The sequence below is a fragment of the Eublepharis macularius genome, chromosome 1 (genome assembly GCF_028583425.1).
Source record: "Eublepharis macularius isolate TG4126 chromosome 1, MPM_Emac_v1.0, whole genome shotgun sequence".
Taxonomy (NCBI): Eukaryota; Metazoa; Chordata; class Lepidosauria; order Squamata; family Eublepharidae; genus Eublepharis; species Eublepharis macularius.
In genome coordinates this window covers 151,629,002-151,648,003 of record NC_072790.1, presented here as the reverse complement: position 1 = coordinate 151,648,003, position 19,002 = coordinate 151,629,002, and the positions used below count along the sequence as shown (strand labels likewise).

At 43.6% G+C, this 19,002-nt stretch overlaps 1 protein-coding gene across 1 annotated transcript in view; it reads right to left on the bottom strand.

The window, feature by feature from the left end:
- RYR2 (ryanodine receptor 2) overlaps nt 1-19,002 on the bottom strand; it is a 720,715-nt gene that overhangs the window by 313,011 nt on the left and 388,702 nt on the right. The window contains exons 28-31 of the mRNA XM_054975163.1: nt 15,407-15,615; nt 11,629-11,803; nt 2,884-3,092; nt 1,957-2,303 (exon numbers count right to left, since the gene is read on the bottom strand). Coding sequence (XP_054831138.1) covers nt 1,957-2,303; nt 2,884-3,092; nt 11,629-11,803; nt 15,407-15,615 — 940 coding nt within the window. The remainder of the gene's footprint in view (nt 1-1,956; nt 2,304-2,883; nt 3,093-11,628; nt 11,804-15,406; nt 15,616-19,002) is intronic.

Genomic DNA, 19,002 nt, shown 5'->3' with positions numbered 1-19,002 from the left:
TTTTCGTTCCCTTACTCATCCTCCCGCCTCAACCTTGGCTGAGTCCCTGCTGCAGACACAATGATTTACAAAGTTGTTGAACTTACAGATCAGGTTTGGTTTTCTAGACATTTGTTATATTGCACATTTTATGAATTTAAGATATTTTCTGTTATTGTACCATTTTGCAACTTTTAACTTTCTTTGCATTTTATCTTTCAATAGCCTTGTGAAATGTTTCATTTATTTCTGTTCTATGAATGGAAAAGTAAAGAAACTGTAGCAAAAGTCTGGTAACAGAAAGAAGCCTCAGATCTGAAGTCCCTTCCTTAATTACTGATTTATATGACCAACCTAACCATAAACATATTTAATTTAATTTATTAGATTTATACTCCGCCCTCCCCACATCACCGGGCTCAGGGTGGTTAACAACACAAGTCAAACATATTAAGTATCACTAAAATATTTTAAAATTTCTACACATCATCATTAAAATTACAACTATGCAAATATACATATATATATACACATATAAAACCGAAAAAAGATGCAGCACATAATTTAAATTTGGTGTTCCATACAGAAGTTCTTCCCAGAACAAGTATATGAAGTATAAAGGATGGACAACAGCATTTACATAGGATGGCATCTGGTTTAACCCCCTCCCCCCCGCCTGGGGGGGGGCACCGCCCGGCATCAACTATATGCCTGGCGGAACAACTCTGTCTTACATGCCCGGCGAAATGTTAACAAGTCTTGCCGGGCCCTGGTCTCATGAGACAGAGCGTTCCACCAGGCTGGGGCCAGGACCGAAAAGGCCCTGGCCCTGTCAATGCCAGGCGGGCCTCCCTAGGGCCAGGGACCTTTAATAGATATTTCCCACCCGATCAAAGGATCCTCTGGGGCTCATATGGGGAGAGACAGTCCCGTAGATACATCGGTTCCAGTCCGCATAGGGCTTTACAGGTTAGCACCAAAACCTTGAACCTGATTCAGTACTCCACCAGTAGCCAATGCAGCTGGCGCAGAACCGGCGTAATATGCTCCCACACCGGTGCTCCAACCCATGCTGCTGCATTCTGTACCAGCTGTAATTGCTGGATCAGGTTTATGGGAAGCCCAGCGTAGAGTGCGTTACAGTAGTCCAGCCTAGAGGTGACCATTGCTTGGACCACTGCAGTCAAGTCGCAGGATGATAGAAAGGGGGCAAGTTGCCTGGCTTGCCAAAGATAGTAAAAGGAAGGCCTGGCAACCGCAGTGAACTGATCCTCCATTTTCAAGGAGGGATCTAGAATCACCCCCAGGCTCCTAACTCTCAGGGCCAGTGTAAGCACTGCCCCATCGAGTGTAGGAAGCCGGGGTCCTGAAACCATCCCTCCACGACTCAAGTACATGATCTCCGTCTTTGTAGGGTTCAATTTCAGCCGACTTTTTCTCAATCAACCAGCCTCAGCCTCAAAAGCACGCTCCAGGACATCCGGTGTCGATCCAGGCCAGCCGTCCAACAACAGATAAAGCTGGATGTCATCCGCATATTGGTGACACCCAAGCCTGAAACTCCACACCAGCTGGGCGAGGGGGTGCATATAGATATTAAATAATAGTGGGGAGAGTATCGCTCCCTGCGGCACACCACATACCAGTGGCCTATGGGATGATATTCTCTCCCCAAGCACCACCCTCTGTCCCCAATCATGGAGAAAGGAGACCAGCCACTGCAACGCTGTCCCCTGTATCCCCACATCGTCAAGGCGTTGGGTCAAAAGATCTTACTCAACCGTATCAAATGCTGCTGACAGATCCAGTATAATCAGCAGTGCCAATCCACCCCGATCCAGATGTCTGAGGAGATAGTCTGTGAGAGCAACCAGCAGTGTCTCGACCCCATATCCTGGGCGGAAACCGGACTGGAAGGGATGAGAGGAAGAATATACATCATGGTTAAAAATAAATCAAAAGATCAGAACAGTGTACCTTTGCTTGAGACGGGAAGGTTTTTCCTGTGTATAGTCCTTGTGGTTATTGAACTCTGATTTTATAGCTTCTTTTTCTGCACGATCAGGTACCAGATGACCATGAGCAGTTTTCATTAAGACTTCAAAGTCAGAATCAGCATCATACTCATCCAAGTCATTCTTTGGGCTAAAAAGGCTAGAGTTTGGCAACCCTCCTCCAGATGTTTTACAGAATATCTCTGCACATTCAATAGGCATGCTGAGACGATAGAACATGATGTCTGTTTTACTGTTTTGAGACCCAAATGACTTCTGTGTGACCTTCAAGCATGGAGAGCTGTCTGCTGTGCCATCTATTCGGGTAACCTATTAAATACAAAAACATGAATGTAAGTTCTTGGGTTTTTAACACTTTTAAAACTATTTTTCCTTTAACTGAAAACTTTCTGGAGTTATGAACAAAAAGTAATACCAAATATAATTATTTTTCTGCTGACCTGAGTTGCTTCATACTCTGTATATATTTTTACGATATATGTTGACTGTTCATAATTCAACCACCCAACCCAACCACCCATTATTTTTAGTTTGAGTGTTCTATTAAAATGGCAGTAGGGTGAGTTAGATCCCAATTAAAGCAAGAGAGAGGAAATGAAATAATATGTCATATTATCCAGTCAATATCTAAATGACCACAAGTGGATGAAAAGTCACTTTATAACACAATTGTTAGTTTATGTAGTAGTGATGGAGCATACACTTAGCCCTTGCTCCCCAGCTGGAAGGACAGCACAAGCAGATTTGCTGTTGCATGCATGTTAAATTCTAAATAAGGATTGAAGTCACAGAGATGGCTTTTGTACTAAACCAGATGGCAATCATTGATTTGAACAGATAAGTCACCTTTCTATTTAGTCTCAAACAAGTAAATGAAAATACATCAAACCTCGATATGTTCATGGTTTGCTGGTACTGGAAGAAACTGAGGTAGTCTCTTGCTCAGCCATATGGTGATGTCCCTGTTAGTATTGACTGCAAAGGGTTCATAGCCTTCTTGTAATCCACAAATAGTGAAATATTTCAGAGTGCTGACATCTTTGCCAAAATTCATTCTGCCCACTTGTGACAAGCCCAGGCTGCATGCAGGAATTAAGCCTGCAGGGAAAAAAAATAGATGCAATATATTAATCATAAATATTAACACATGCATTTTATTTTCTTATTTTTTCCCATTAATAACCCATGCAATTAAAGATGGACAATGTACATGTTACCCTAATTACATATGGATTAGAAAATATCTGAAATAATAAAAATGCACTATTGTGTACAAGAAGCTTATGTATGCCATTTCTGGATATTCACTTCTCAACAAAGCAAAACAAAATGATTAAGACAGTTGTTGGTTAAGAATTACTGGAACACTGGCTACATTCTGACTTAGATGGAGATAGGGTACAGATTAAATGGAAGATGCACAGCTGCAACAATTCAGCATTTATTTCTTTACAAAAAGATACAGCTAGGGTCACCTATCTGAAAATATACACTACAACCAGGTATCTGCACTGACCCACTCATTTCCTAGAATATATAGACCATCTACAGTTACTCAGTAGTACACGGATACACTCAACTATTTTTACATTATATTAGCTGACTCCTGGCTAATCATTCATTAACTGGCAGTTGGGTTGTGATTGTTGCAAGTAGTCTATTCCTACAAATAAACACAAATTGTGAACAGGCAAACAGCTGTCGATTAATCTGCTGCCTGATTGCCACTGGCAATCAGGATGTGAACTGAACCAGCAGGTGTTTGAGCATCCTTAGTCTTCAATAATCATGGGACAAAACAGGGCTAGGTAAAAGGCAGCAGGGGAGTAGCCAATGGCCAGGGCTTCAAGGGCTGCAGCTATGCCATCACTAGGCCAGGGCCATGGCTAGAGCCAGCGGCAGGGGAGCTGGTTGATGGGTGAGGCTCTGAGAGCAGCAACTACATCACAGACACCCAGAGTGATTTGCCACCATGGGTGGGACAAGCAGCCTGCCCTCCCAGCAGAAGTGAATGTGGCCAGACCTGCAGGGCGACCCCAAGAGTGGCACAGCCACAGTCAGCCGAAGCATGGCTGCCAGAAAGCATGCAAGAATGGTAGCCCAGCCATGCAGGCCATGCAGCCAGTCTTACCTTACGGGGATGCCCTACATGGCCAGGGAGGGAGCAGTGACAGGAAGGGCCCCTGGAAGCCCTTGGATGGGCCTTCAGTCTTGTCAGTTGGCCCCGGGGAAAGGGGCCAAGCCCAGGATAGGACAGAGCCTTGGGGAGGGGCAAGAATCCTCCCAGGAAGGCTCTATAAAATGCAGGCCATCCAGGATTGCTGGGGAAGGAAAGCCTCCAAGGAGGAGAGAAGGGCAACAGGCTACTTGGAGGAGAGAGAGGGTGCAAAGGTGCTGTAACACCCCTTGGTCGCAGCAGGCATGCCCCTGGCCATGGGGACCCTGGGGTAAAGCCGCTGCCTTCGGGTCCCTAGGCCCCACAACTTCTTCTTATGCTCAGAGCATTTCCTCATGGCTACTGCTGGGCAGTTAATCTGGTCCAGGCAATTGGCAGGCAAGTCAGGCTCACTTTGCCCCTTGGGGAGGAGTCAGGCCTATGCTTACCCTATCATAGGATGGCAATACGGCCCATGCTTGCCCTACAGCTATCCGCCTTGTGGGCTACCAGTCTACAGCCAGTTGTCACATAAGGCACTCTCCTTCTGGGATCCCCTTGGGGATCATCTTACCCAGACTACAAGGGACAAGATAGTCAAAGGGGAGTATGTGGATGTCTTTACCCTTCTCTTCAGGGAGCTGGAGAAGAAGGATAAAGACAACCTGGATGAAAGAATTAAGGGGAAAATTAGGCGCAGGCGGGGGACCGCACCTGGGCCAATTGGTTCCCAGGACTCTTGATATATGCCGAGGTGTTGAGCAGAGCCTAGCTTTCATGGATGGTCTCTTTATTTCAATACCTCAAAATCATTTACAGGGGCTACACTGATTTCATCGGTGCTGCATGGTTGCAGTACGATGAGGAGTTCAGGATGCGGGCAGCCCTCAGTCCTCCAGAGGGGTAGCAGGTTCAACCCCAGCTGCTCTGTTGGGACTTCATGTCCAAAGGGGCCTGCAATACCTACAAGTACAGGCATGAATGCCCCTCATTTTTGGACCCCCACCCTATGCAGCCTGTCCCAGATCCAAGCAGGGAGGGTACGGTAGATGGTCAGGAGGCTGAGGAGGCCAGAAGGGAGCTGATAAAGGGACCCAGGTGAAGATATCTGAGCACCTGTTGAGAGCGTATACAAATCGGCAAGATGCCTTGTTCCTGTTTAATGGTTTTAAGTTGGTTCTTGTATACCTTTTCAAGACCCTAGGACCACCGTCATATTTGACAACTTGTGTTCAGTCGTTGGCATGGAGGGGGTGGTGAGGGAAAAACTCCAGGAGAGTGCTGAGGGCAGGGTACTGGGGATATTCCCCTCTCCCTCATCCCTGCCTGAGGGTATCCCCCCTCAGAGTAGTCCCTAAGAAGACATCAGGAGAATACCAGTTAATTCACCACTTGTCATTCCCTAAAGGGGGCTAGGTGAATGACTCATACCTGAGCACCTTTGCTCAGTGCGCTACACATCCTTCAATCAGGTGGTCAAGGTGGTATGCAGGTACAGAATGGAGGTGGAAATGATGAAATGCATCATTAAGTCTGCATTTTGGCTTCTCTCTGTACACCCAGAAGACTTTGTGTTCCTAGGATTTGCCTTTGAAGGCAATTTTTACATGGATAGGGCCCTCCCCACGGGATGTTCCATTTCTTGCATGGCATTTGAGCACTTCAGTTCTTTTTTGGAGTGGGAGTTGCACCAGTGGCTTAACTGCAGGGGCACAGTGCGCTATCTAGATGATTTCTTGTTTGTGGACCTGGCAGGCACTGGCCACTGTGCCAGGCTAATGGCAGCTTTTGTTGTTCTCACTGGGCAACTGGGGGTCCCTTTGGCCCACAAGAAAATGGAGGCCCCCTCCATGTCCTAACATTTCTGGCATCAAACTTGACACAGTGCACCAGGCCCTCTGCCTCCATGCTGATAAATGTCAGCGAGCTCAGGGTGTGGCTGGCTTCCCTCAGAGACAAATAGAAAATGTCTTTTTTGGAACTGCAGCAGTTGGTAGGCCGTTTGAACTTTGCATGCAAGGCAGTTGCCCCAGGCAGACATTTCTTGCAATTGTTGTGTGATGCTGTGGCCTTACTTTGGTCCTCTCACCACCAGCTTCACATCAACAGAGGGATGTGGGAAGACCTTGAAGTTTTGCACGAGTTCTTGGGGTCTTTCAACAGGGCGTGAGAACCTACATTTTGGCGTGAGAACCTATTGGTTGCAGCTGAGCTTCAGGTAGCTTTGGACACCTCAAGCTCCAAGGGATTTGGCATTTATTTCTGGGGACACTGGTATGCTGGCCAGTAGTCCTTGGATTGGGTGGCTGAAGGGTTAGTAAGGGATCTCACTTTCCTGGAATTCTTCCCCATACTGGTAGCAGTTTGGATTTGGGGTGAGGAGTCTGACACTCACGTAGTGCATGTCTGGTGTGATGACATGGTGGTAGTAAATGTGGTTAACTCCCTGTCTTCTAAATCAGCTAGAGTGATGAAGATTGTCATGGTGTTCCCATTGAAATGCCTGTGGCTGAATATCCTAAAGATATTTAGGATATTTAGTGGAAGGGGACAGAGCAATCCAGCTTGCCATTGCACCCAGCACTCAAAGGGTGCATGAGCATGTGGTAGGCCAGTTTACGGGGTTTAGGAGGGAGGTGGGGCTCCAGTAGTTGTGGCTCATCCCCTCCAGAGCACATCTGCAGTTTTGTATGGCTCAGTGAGCACACGCGGTTTGGCAGTAGAGTCTATCAGGGGTCAGTTGGCAGCATTAGCATTTTCCATCAAGGCCTGTGGCTTACCTGAAGCCACTGCGGACTTCTGGGTATGCAAGATGCTTGAGGGCTGGACTTGAAAGGCGGGCACTCCTATTGATAGCAGACAGCCCATCTCCCCAGACATCCTTAGAGGTCTGGGAGTGATCTAGGGAGAGGTTTGTAGTTCAGGCTTTGAAAGCAAGCTCTTTCATGAGGCCATGTTGACAGCATTCTTTGTGGCCCTGCAGGTGAGCAAGCTGGTGGCCCAGTCCCAGACTGACAGATTGGACCATGCCTTGCTGGCTCAGGACATCAATTTCCTAAGGAATAAGGTGTCCATTAGGATCAGACAATCCAAGATGGACCAGAAATAGAAGGGGACAGTTTTAACATTGGGCCACTGTATGGAGAAGGAGTTGTGTCTGGTCAGGGCCCTCTGGAAGAATGTTAAAGTTAGGGGTGACAGCCAAGGGGTGTTATTTTGGCATAGTGACCACTCACCCCTAAGACAGTACCAGTTCTGGGCCATGATGGATAGGCCACTCTCCAAATTGGGACTATCTGGTGTCAACTTCAGCACACATTCCTACCAGATTGGGGCTGCCCCCATGGCAGAGGCCATGAGGTACACCAGTAAAACCATTCAGCATGTGGGCAGGTGACAGTTGGCTGCTTTTCATTCTTATATCCATCCCCTGCCTTCCTTTGAGACATCACACTAACTGAATTTTTCTTAGGTGCGGTGGTCACCAAGGAAGACAATGGATCCTGATTTGTGGACACAGTATGGTGTTCTGGGGGGCTCACCAAGCCAGAAGGACCCCCAGTTGGGTCCCAGTTCAGGCTGGGCGAATGGGCCATGGTCGAGTAGTAGAGCCGATGTGCCACTTCTGTTTGGGGGGAGGAAAGATCCTCCCCCTCATATATTGGTCATACACTTGAGTGGTAATGGCCTGGGGTTAATCAAGGGCAAGGCCCTGTCGCTGTAGGCAATTTCAGATTTGCAACTGATTAAAAGCCAGTGGCCAGAAGTGCATATTTTCTAGTCCACTATACTCTTGTGCCGATTGTGGTGTGTAGCACTGTACCCAAGGGGTATGGAAAGTGCTAAGTGCAGGGCCAATAGGGCCCTACAGAAGGCTTTGGGTGAGAGTTTAGGAATCTGCTTACTGCACCCCAGGATTCAGGTCAAATTTGCTAACCTCTGTAGAGGAGACGGGTTTCACCTGTCAGTTACTGGCAATGGCATCTTCCTAGATGACCTGCAGCATGTGTTCAGGTTAATGTAACGACCTAAGCAGAGGCATGTCCCATTACACTGGCAGGAGAGAGTTTGGGAATAGGGAGTAGACTGACAAGCACCCCCTTGGCAATTCCCCATTGGCGGGGAAATGGAGTCTGACAGGAGGCGATGGTATACTTCACAGTTACCACCACCTGAGCAGACTGCTCCCAGAGAACCCCAGGTGCAAGTCTTTCCCTCATGCTGTACAGCTGAGGCTTTAGAAGCCTGAAAGGAGGGAACCATTTGCCTGGCCTGGCCAGGCTGGGTTGAAGCCATTCCAAGAACGGCTCACACCAGGGGCAGTGGGGCTTACCCAGACTGGTAAAGGTGGAGGTCCAGGGTGACCTGTACTGCTAGTTGGCCTTTGCCGCAGTTAATGGTTGATGTTGTGTTTAATAAAGCAGCTCTTAATAAAACAACCTTGTGTCTGTCTCCTTCCAACTTAGGGGGGCAATGCGGCCCCCTCCTGGCAGCTATGCCACAGCTTGACCTGGGGGCCAGGATTTGCCTCCTCAGAAGGAGGAGGAGGCAGAACACTGTCCCAGGCATCTGGGGACTGAGCCGGGGTGGTAGTGACAGATGCCGTAAAAGGCAGCACCACCCTCCCTAGCCTGCAGTTGCTCCATGTGATCGGCCCACCCACTCACCCTGTTGCAGTGCAGGATTAGCCAGCTGCTGTTACAGAGCCAGGTAGGATTCCCCCCCCCTTTTCTCCACATTGGCTAAGGAGAAGGGGAGATTTTTCGCCTACCTTGTACTGTCAGCAGAGGTTTGAGGTAATTGGCCTGGGTGGTGCTAGATAGGTTGGTCACTGGCAGGAGAGAGTTTGGGGATAGGGAGAGGGCTGGCGAGTATCCTCTTGGCAATTTTCCATTGGTGGGGAAATGGAGTCTGACAGAAGCAGATGGTACCACAACCTGAGCACACTGTCTCCAGGGAACCCCAGCTGCAAGTCCTTCCCTCATGCTGTACAGCTGAAGCTTTAGGAGCTTGAAGAGGGGTATTTGTCTGGCTGGCTGGGTCGAAGCTATTCCAAGAATGGCTCACATTCGGGGCAGTGCGGCTCGCTCAGACAGTTCAAGGTGGAGGTCCAAGGTGACCCCGTGGCTTGACCTGTACCGCTAGTTGGCCTTTGCTGCAGTTCATGGTTGATGTTGTGTTTAATAAAGCAGCCCTTAGTTCAAGCCTTGTGTTCATCTACTTCTTCTGACTGGGGTGGGGGGGAGAGTAATTCCTTATATAAGCTATGTTGGGCCAAGGATGAGGTCCAAATTGGCTGTTATGCCTAAGTTTTTATCAGATTAGTATGAGGGAGTTACTAGTATAGCAACTGGGGTCTCAGGTTGAAGCTCTTTTTCTGCATAGTTTCCAAGTCAGGAAATAAAATTCACTCTTTCATTTACAAGCATGGGTTGGGCCAGATTCCTTCACATACACCTAAAGAACCTGATTGTTTAGTGATGGCTGCAAATACAAGACAGGTTATAGACACTTGGACAACATGAAATCTTCGTTCAAATACACACAACGAAAGCCGACTACACTGGAAATACAACCAAAGATGAAATCTGGGTACTGTATAACTGAAAAAGAGTTATAAAATGAACAAAGATGACCAGATTCCTCCACCTTTCCCCCATTTAGGATTCATTCCATATTTAAGCCAGTGGTTTTGCTCCTCTATCTTCTGTCAAATTCATAGAACTTTGAGGCGCAGAACCCAAGAATTAGAGAATTTTAAGTTCCAGGGTGCACATTTCTGCAACCCCAACTAATAGATATACATAAATGTCACAACATGAAAATGCAACAAGGTATGAGGAATCCCTTCAAAATTTATTTTGATTTATTTAAAATATTTATATGCTGTCCGTCCAGATAGGGTCTCCAATTAACCTTGTGACAGCAGAAAACAAAATTAAAACAAATGTTCTTAGGCACTAATGGGGTGATCTGAATGGGTTTCTATTTTATTTTTCTTTCTATGATAGAGAAGTACAGAAATGAATTTTTGCGTTATGAAAATTTAAAAAGTTTCAAAAGTGGCCCTTTTGTTCTGAAAATTGTAAATAATAATAATAATTTAATTTTTTTGCCAGCATTTATGTCTACATATGCACTAGGAAATTTTTTTATTAAGTTTCAAAAAATGCAAACCTTCTTGATTTGCTATCAGATCCTCCACGGATCATGTTTTGATGCAAAGAATAGTTCGATGTGGGTGGACAAAGATTCAGTTGTGAAATCCATTCCATGCAAACACAGAGGCATGTATGAACTACTATGCAGTATGAACTGTAATATTTAATGCTTTTAAATGTTTTTAATGTATTATTTAATGCTTTTAAATGTTTTTAATGGTTGGGTGATGTTTGTATTTGTTATCCGCCCTGAGCCTGCGAAAGCGGGGAGGGCGGAATATAAATTAAATTAAATTAAATTAAATTAAATTAAATTAATAGGATTTTGTGATAATCCCTAAATATGTATATGTTCCTTTAGAATTATATTAATGACAGAGAGGTTCAAAAATTCTATTATAATAATAAAGACAATCCATAATAAATACTTAAATTATAGTACAACATTGTCATTCCTTCAGTGAATGAACTTTTGGACAAACCTGTAGTAAGGAAACTAATACCCTAAAAGAGGAACAACATTTCCTTCTTCAGACATGAATTATAGAAGAGCCAAAGACTAACTACATCTACCACAGATGGCAGTGAAAAATTATTGCTTTCCTGCTATAGTGAGAACCAGGGCTTTTTTTCTGCCGGGACATGGTGGAACGCCATTCCAGCACCTCTTGGCACCGGAAACTGAAGGCGGCAGCAGCAGTGGGTGGGTGCCTACGTGACCTCTCCACTGAGCCCACCAAGCAGACTCTCTGTCCCGACGCTGGGAGCTGAAGAAGGCAGCAGCAGTGGGCAGGCAGCTGAGTGCGGGCAGGCAGTTGGCTACATGGTGCACCCTGACCTCGACCAGCTTGTGTGCTTTAGAGTTGCCAGCTCCAGGTAGGGAAGATTTAGGGGCTGGTACCTGGAAAGGGTGGAGGTTGAGAGTGTCCGCTTTACAACTCAGCTTTCTTCATTAGCAATTAAAATGTTCACAAACATTTCAAGATATCACAGCAGTTTTGCCAACAGCTTGGTGGAACATTGCTCCAGTAAATATTACAAATGCTTGAGACGGTAACTGTACATATATAGTAAATGCTATTTAACTGAATCTTTCTATCACAATTTAGCCTAAGCAATTCTGGGCAACCATACAGAAAGCTAATTTGTTTTTAAGGGATTTCAATGTATTTTATACTAATAAACACATTTACGTTCTCTGAATTTAAAAATGTAGCACAGCAACTCATTCAATATCAATCAAAACAATGGGTAAACTTCTTACAACAAAAAGAAAGGAATACTCAAGTCAGCACCACAAAATTATTCAAGAACTTACCATCACCAACCTCAAAGTCCTTGAATGCAAGCTCTGAACCAGAGTCATCAAGAAGGATTTCACCATTCAAAGTGAACATCATAGTATGCTCATTCATGTCAACCATACACCCAACGATATCCCCAGCCAGCCAAGAACGACCAAAATGCTCATTTCCCTGGTGCCAACGTTGGGCCTGAAAAGAAAAATCATATACAAGAAAAGGCAACTAAGAATTCCTCTGCCTCCAGGATATGACTAATAAGCACCTCCTAAATTATCACAGTAATACTCCATATTATAAAATTCTGAAATAATGGCTTGAGTCTTTTAACTAGCTGTTGAATGAAAATCCTACAATTATTTTTGCACTAATTCACCAAACAGCTGTATAAAACTATGTTCTGAATGGCCTAAAGGACAAATTACTATTTCAGAACAGACAATAGTAGCAGAAACCAAGAACATGTGTTAACATCAGAATAACATTGTAAATTAAATATTCACTTTCTTGTAAATTGGATTTTTTTTGTAATTGTGCTGTACCATGCCACTCAAAACTAAAACATATATGCAAAAGAATTTCCCACAGAGTGTTTTATTAAATTGCAGGAATGTTATGGTTATGTCAAATCTTTCATGGGACAACCACATGTACGGAGTAACTAATGGAAACAATTGTTAATTAAATACCTATTAAAAATAAAGAAGAGCCCAAATGGCTTTATTAGAATGAAGATCTCTGTTGATAGAAAACATCTAAGATTTCATAACTATCTCTGCCCCAAAATCTTGAAAACTACAAATTTCCCACCTGTGCAAAGGAACAAAGAAAACTGAATATAAATCACAGCTATGCAATATGAGGTACATATAGTTTATCTCCTATGAAACTGTGCATCCTGCAAAATCTTGTTGAAGGCTTTCACAGCCCGAGAACGATGGTTGTTGTGGGTTTTCCGGGCTGTATTGCCGTGGTCTTGGCATTGTAGTTCCTGACGTTTCGCCAGCAGCTGTGGCTGGCATCTTCAGAGGTGTAGCACCAAAAGACAGAGATCTCTCAGTGTCACAGTGTGGAAAAGATGTTGGCAGGTCATTTATATCTACTCAGGAGGGGTAGGGTTGAGCTGAGTCATCCTGTAAGAGTTTCCCAGGGTGTGGAATGCTAATGGCGGGAGGCTTCACTGTATCCTGAGGAGGTTCTTTTGCATATGGATTGGTGCTTGATGTGCTAATCTTCTCTGCCGGGCTATTGACGGGTATAGAGTGTTTTGTTAGCCTGGTGTTTTTCAGAACTGGAAACCATGCTCTGTTCATTCTTAAGGTTTCCAAGTCTGCAGTGTCTTTCATTTTATTTTATTCTTGTCTGGATGCTACGCTTTGTGGTCCCGATATAAACTCCTGCAGAGGTGAGGGGGTCTCTACTGTCTTTTGCTGATCGTAGCATCTGTTGTATTTTTCGGGTGGGTCTGAATACTGTTTGAAGGTTATGCTTTTTCATAAGCTTTCCCATCTGATCAGTAATTCCTTTGATATATGGCAAAAACACTTTTCCTGTAGGAGACTGTTTTTCCTTGGTTGTTTGATTCATCCTGGGTTTGATTGCTCTTCGGATTTCATTTCTGGAGTAGCCATTTGCCTGAAGTGCGTGGTTTAGATGGTTAATTTCCTCATTGAGAAGGTGCGGCTCACATATCCGTCTTGCATGATCCACTAATGTTTTCATTATGCCTCTTTTCTGTTGGGGGTGGTGATTGGAGTTTTTGTGTAAGTACCGATCAGTGTGAGTTGGTTTCCTGTAGACCTTGTGACCTAACTGAAAGTTTGCTTTGCGGATGACCAAGGTATTCAGAAATGGGAGTTTTCCCTCGATTTCTTTCTCCATTGTGAATTGTATGTTCAGGTGGATGTTGTTGAGATGATTCAAAAACCCCATCAATTCTTCCTCCCCATGGCTCCAAATGATAAATGTATCATCCACAAACTGGAACCATGCACTAGGTTTGTGGGAAAGCTTATGAAAAAGCATAACCTTCAAGCAGTATTCAGACCCACCCGAAAAATACAACGGATGCTACGATCAGCAAAAGACAGTAGAGACCCCCTCACCTCTGCAGGAGTATACCGTATACCCTGCAGCTGTGGACAAGTTTACATTGGGACCACAAAGCATAGCATCCAGACAAGAATAAAAGAACATGAAAGACACTGCAGACTTGGACAACCTGAAAAATCAGCAGTGGCTGAACATAGCCTAACTCAAACAGGGCACAGTATCTTATTTCAGGACACCAAAATACTGGACAACACTTCCAACTACTTTGTCAGACTGCACAGGGAAGCTATTGAAATTCACAAGCATAAGCAAAACTTCAACAGGAAAGAAGAAACCTTAAGAATGAACAGAGCATGGTTTCCAGTTCTGAAAGACACCAGGCTAACAAAACACTCTATACCCATCAATAGCCCGGCAGAGAAGATTAACACATCAAGCACCAATCCATATGCAAAAGAACCTCCTCAGGATACAGTGAAGCCTCCCGCCATTAGCATTCCATACCCTGGGAAACTCTTACAGGATGACTCAGCTCAACCCTACCCCTCCTGAGTAGATATAAATGACCTGCCAACATCTTTTCCACACTGTGACACTGAGAGATCTCTGTCTTTTGGTGCTACACCTCTGAAGATGCCAGCCACAGCTGCTGGCGAAACATCAGGAACTACAATGCCAAGACCATGGCAATACAGCCCGGAAAACCCACAACAACCACTGCAAAATCTTACTTGCAGTGAGATTATTTTCCTTTAAAAAAACAAACAAACAAACACCTAACATCTGTGAAAGAAAAGAAGGAAATTTAATTAATTCTAAACCAAGGGCATATAAAAAGATATCCAAATATTGCCAAAAAGTAGGATGAAAATTTGCTCAGTTGTACACAGAAGTCCAATTAACAGGGCTGGTGTCAGATGTTGGCACTGACCAGTAATTTACATGGGACAGGGTACCTATTGCCACCAACCCTAATTTGGTGCTGTGCAGTGGCAGATACAGATATTACTACTGGCTTTTACTCCAGTGGATACTAATGGAGTCACTGGCTAACTTTCCTTTTCCCTTGGAAGAAGTGCCTGGGAAAGCTGCAGAGCACATTTCTTTTGTGCTCCCTTTATCCAAATTAGTGCTAATAGAAATATGAAGGAGTCATGTGTGTGCGTGACAGTGAAAAAGGTCACTGGACAATGAGAGTCACCTTGGTCAGAGACTACCTTATCTTAAGTAACTAGAGCCAAAGCATGCATCTATAACATAAAAAGAGACACACTAAAGAAAACTAAGTAATAAGATCATCATGGGAAAAGAGGATACATTAAACAAAATCCAAGCTTCTTATAAATCATAAATTACAGCACCAGTCACTTTGTACTGCCAAATGCACATTGGTTTGGTTCCTACCAACTTTTCTGCTGGAACATTGCAGAAGCCCCTTTTGACCCTGAAAGGCTATTCTGGGGGTTATCAGATCGATGAGGACAAAAAGGTACAACAGGACTACAGTGAAGAGGAAAATCAGGTGACATTGCCCTTCTTCCTTCCTGTACCAGCAGAAATATTGGTAGGATCCAATCCTTATTTCCTGAAAAAAATAAGTTAGCATGAAATCTTGTCAGACAACAATAATTATATTAATACAATTGAAGTCTCTCATAAGCTTCACCATATTTTCATATTGGCTATGAATTAAGATGATAATGCCTGTCAACATTAAAGGGCACTTGTTTGCTAAAAAGGTACCTTGAATCCATCAAAAACAAATGCTTGTTCATCTGACCCAAGTTCTTGATCTGGTTGGCAACCTGGCCTGGCCCAGCCTACTCTCATGTCTCCAGCAGTCACTGCTTCAAACTCTAAGTACCACTTCCCAGTTTTTACTGCATATGTCTTCTCTGTGCGAAAGATCCGGAACTTTTCCATCATACCACAGAACATATCTGGTCTTGTGGCTGCAAAGTTTGAAATATAATAATACATATTTAAGTAGTTTGAACATCCTCAAAAATAAATGAATTCTCTAACACAAAATTAATATGACTAAGAATTTGAGTTGCAAAAAGTTAAATAGGAGTTCAATAATATATTGTCAATGAAAGCAGAGTGAGTCATAGTGGGAAAGAGGAAAGCAAACTGGTAGATTATTGGCCGCAACAGAACAAGAATTATATTCTTATGATTGACGAGAACGTAATGCATACTACCTCAACTGAAACAAACTTGCGGTTTCAAAAGTTTTACTCAAAATTGTATTTTAAGGAGAATGAACCATCAGAGGAAGACTTGGAAACATTTTTCTCTCACCTTGATCTTACATATTCAGATATGGCTCAGCAACAGCTACTTGCTGAGCATTTGCCTATGGATGAAATTAAGGCTATGATAATGAATATGAGCACCGGTAAATCTCCGGGACTGGACAGGTTCCCAACTGAATGGTATAAAATCTTTCCATATTTTTAAAATTCCAAAATTATATCAATTATACAATGAGATTTTTGAATCTGCTGTACTGCTAGCATCGCTGCAGTATGCTCGTATTAACTGTCATTCCAAAACCAAACAAAGACCACACATCATGTGAATTTTTGACCTACTTCTTTGTGGACACTAAAATAGCATTCAGCCATCCCTGCCAGTGGCAACAGCCACTCAGGCAGGTGGCTGCTCTTTGCCTCCTCGGAAGGAGGAAAGCAGAAGGTGCACCCTGGCTTCCAGGGCTTAGCATTGGGGGCAGAGTCTGTAGCCTTAGCTGGCTTCTCCACCCCCGTTGCCTTCAGCTGCACCTTGTGCTCGGCCTGAGCAGAGCTCATCTCAAGCTCTGCCTTGGAGAAGCTGTGATATTGCCCTGCTTGCTACCTTCAAACTTCAAGAGGAGAGCCAGGGCCCAGCGCCAGGCTCACTGGTTTGGCAGAGACTTTTTTCTTATTTACATTTGGGACCTGTTGTCTATCAGTCAGGAGGGATTGAAGCAGGGTTAAACACAGCCCCTGCAGGCCTCTGGCCTACCTAGGCTCCCCACCCTTTTCTTTGTTGGGAGAGAGTACTTCCAGTAGCAGCATTGATTCATACATTATTGCTACTGGCCTAGCAGGATGGATGCTGGTAGCTCTCCCCTCCCCCCCTATGCTTTTCCCTCCCCTGCCGTTTACACTTACTTGGGAGGGAGTATTTCCAACAGCAATAGCTTGGCCTAAGGCCTTCAAGATGCGAGGAATGAAAGGAAGAATGGCTGTAGCTGAATGTAAACAAATGGAAAAGCAACTCAGATTTCGCGGGATTCCGGAGATTGTGGAAAAAACAGCCCAAGAGCAGATTATAGAAATTTTGGTGGGCTACCTGGGGAAAGAAGAAGAGGAGGTTGCAGCTCTTCTGGACGTGGCATACAGAATTAACTCAAAATTTGCAGCTCAGAAGAAGTTACCAAGGGATATGATCGTGCAATTTATGACCAGAAACACAAGAGAGTCAATCGTAAGCAAACAGTTTCAGGAACCATTAGAAGTCGACGGGAAGGTGGTGAGAGTCATGAAAGAACTGCCCAGAGCGGTGTTGTTGGAGCAGAAAAAATACAGAGAGCTGGTCCAGATGTTAAAGGATTTGAAAATTAGGTACAGATGGGAAATACCAGAAGGACTGGCATTTGAATTTGGTGGAGTAAGGAGAAATATCAGGTCGGGTCACGAGATGGAAAACTTTATTAGGGACAATGAAAAGGACTTACCAAAAAGTACAAGAATGTGATCATGGAGTGTAAAATAATATCTTGGAATGTAAATGGACTAAATTCACCTTGTAAGCGTAAGGCTATTTTCCACTGGCTTTTAAAACAAAAATGTAACATAGTATGTCTCCAAGAGACACATATCAGAAAGCAGGATTTAAAGTATTTGAAATTTGTAAAGCTTGGAAATGAATTTGCTGCAGCCTCCAAAAAGAAGAAGAGGAGTTGCGTTGTATATAAAGGAGGAACTGCAGCCAAAATTAATTTTAAGTGATGCAGAAGCTAGATATTTAGCAGTGGAAATAATTTGGAACTCGAAGAAGACCTTGGTTTTTGGAATTTATGCACCCATTGGCACGAAAGAAAACTTTTTCAAGGATTTACAAAAACAACTCGATGAGCTGACCTATGATCAAATAATTCTGGCAGGCGACTTCAATGGAGTTACAAACTTGGAAGAAGAAATTTAAAATTGCACACAAAAAAAGGACTTTTGCCAGTGTCGTTTTTTGCGATTAAGGAACAGGAAACTCTGGAAGATGTATGGAGGAGACAAAATCCAAAAAACAGACAATATACCTTTTATTCTGCGAGGCATGCTACTCTATCAAGAATTGATATGATCTGGGCTTCCAAAGAACTAATGTTGTGGACTAGAGATGTGGAGATAATGCCCAAGGTAGGCTCAGATCACAATCCTATCATGTGGAGATTTGGAAAAAATACTAAAAGAAGAGGATGGAGAATAAATGAAGACTTGCTGCAGATAGAAGATAACATGGCGTTGCTACGAAAGGAGACCAAGTTCTTTATACAATACAATTTAAATAAGGATGTGTCAACTTATAAGGTATGGGACACTTACAAAACTGTAATAAGGGGAATATTGATGGACTTGAATGCAAGGGACAGAAGGAGAAAAGAAGAAAAAAGAAAGGAAATAACCAAAAAAATTAAAGCCAGAGATACAACTTAAGAAAAGACCAGGGAAGAAACGTATATATCAGGACATAAAAATATTGCAGGAGCAATTGATGGCAATGAATAACAAAGAGTTGGAGTGGAACTTGAAAAAAATGAATCAAAAAACATTTGAAGGTGCAAATAAACCTGGCAAATATCTAGCTTGGCAATTAAAAAAGAAAAAAGAGAAGAAAACCATAATTAAAATACGAGAGGAAGACAGAACATTAATGGACCAATCAGCTATTAGTAGAGCTTTCTATAAATTTTATGCAAAACTGTACCAGAAAAAAGAAGTGAATAGAGATTCAATAGCGGAGTATTTGGAAAGAATGAAACTTCCAACGATGACAGAGGAATGGAAAGAAAAATTAAATAGGGAAGTGACAGAGGAAGAAATAAAAGAGGCCATCCAATCCACGAAATTAGGGAAAGCACCGGGACTGGATGGACTGACATGATGGCTAGCGAATTGGCACCTTTTTTGAGAGAGGTAATGAATGAAGTTATGCAAGGCCATATGATTCCCGATTCATGGAACGAAGCTAACATATCACTGATTCCGAAAGATGGACAGGATCTGACCAATGTTAAAAATTATCGGCCAATTTCGTTGCTGAACAATGACTATAAAATATTTGCAAAAGTTTTG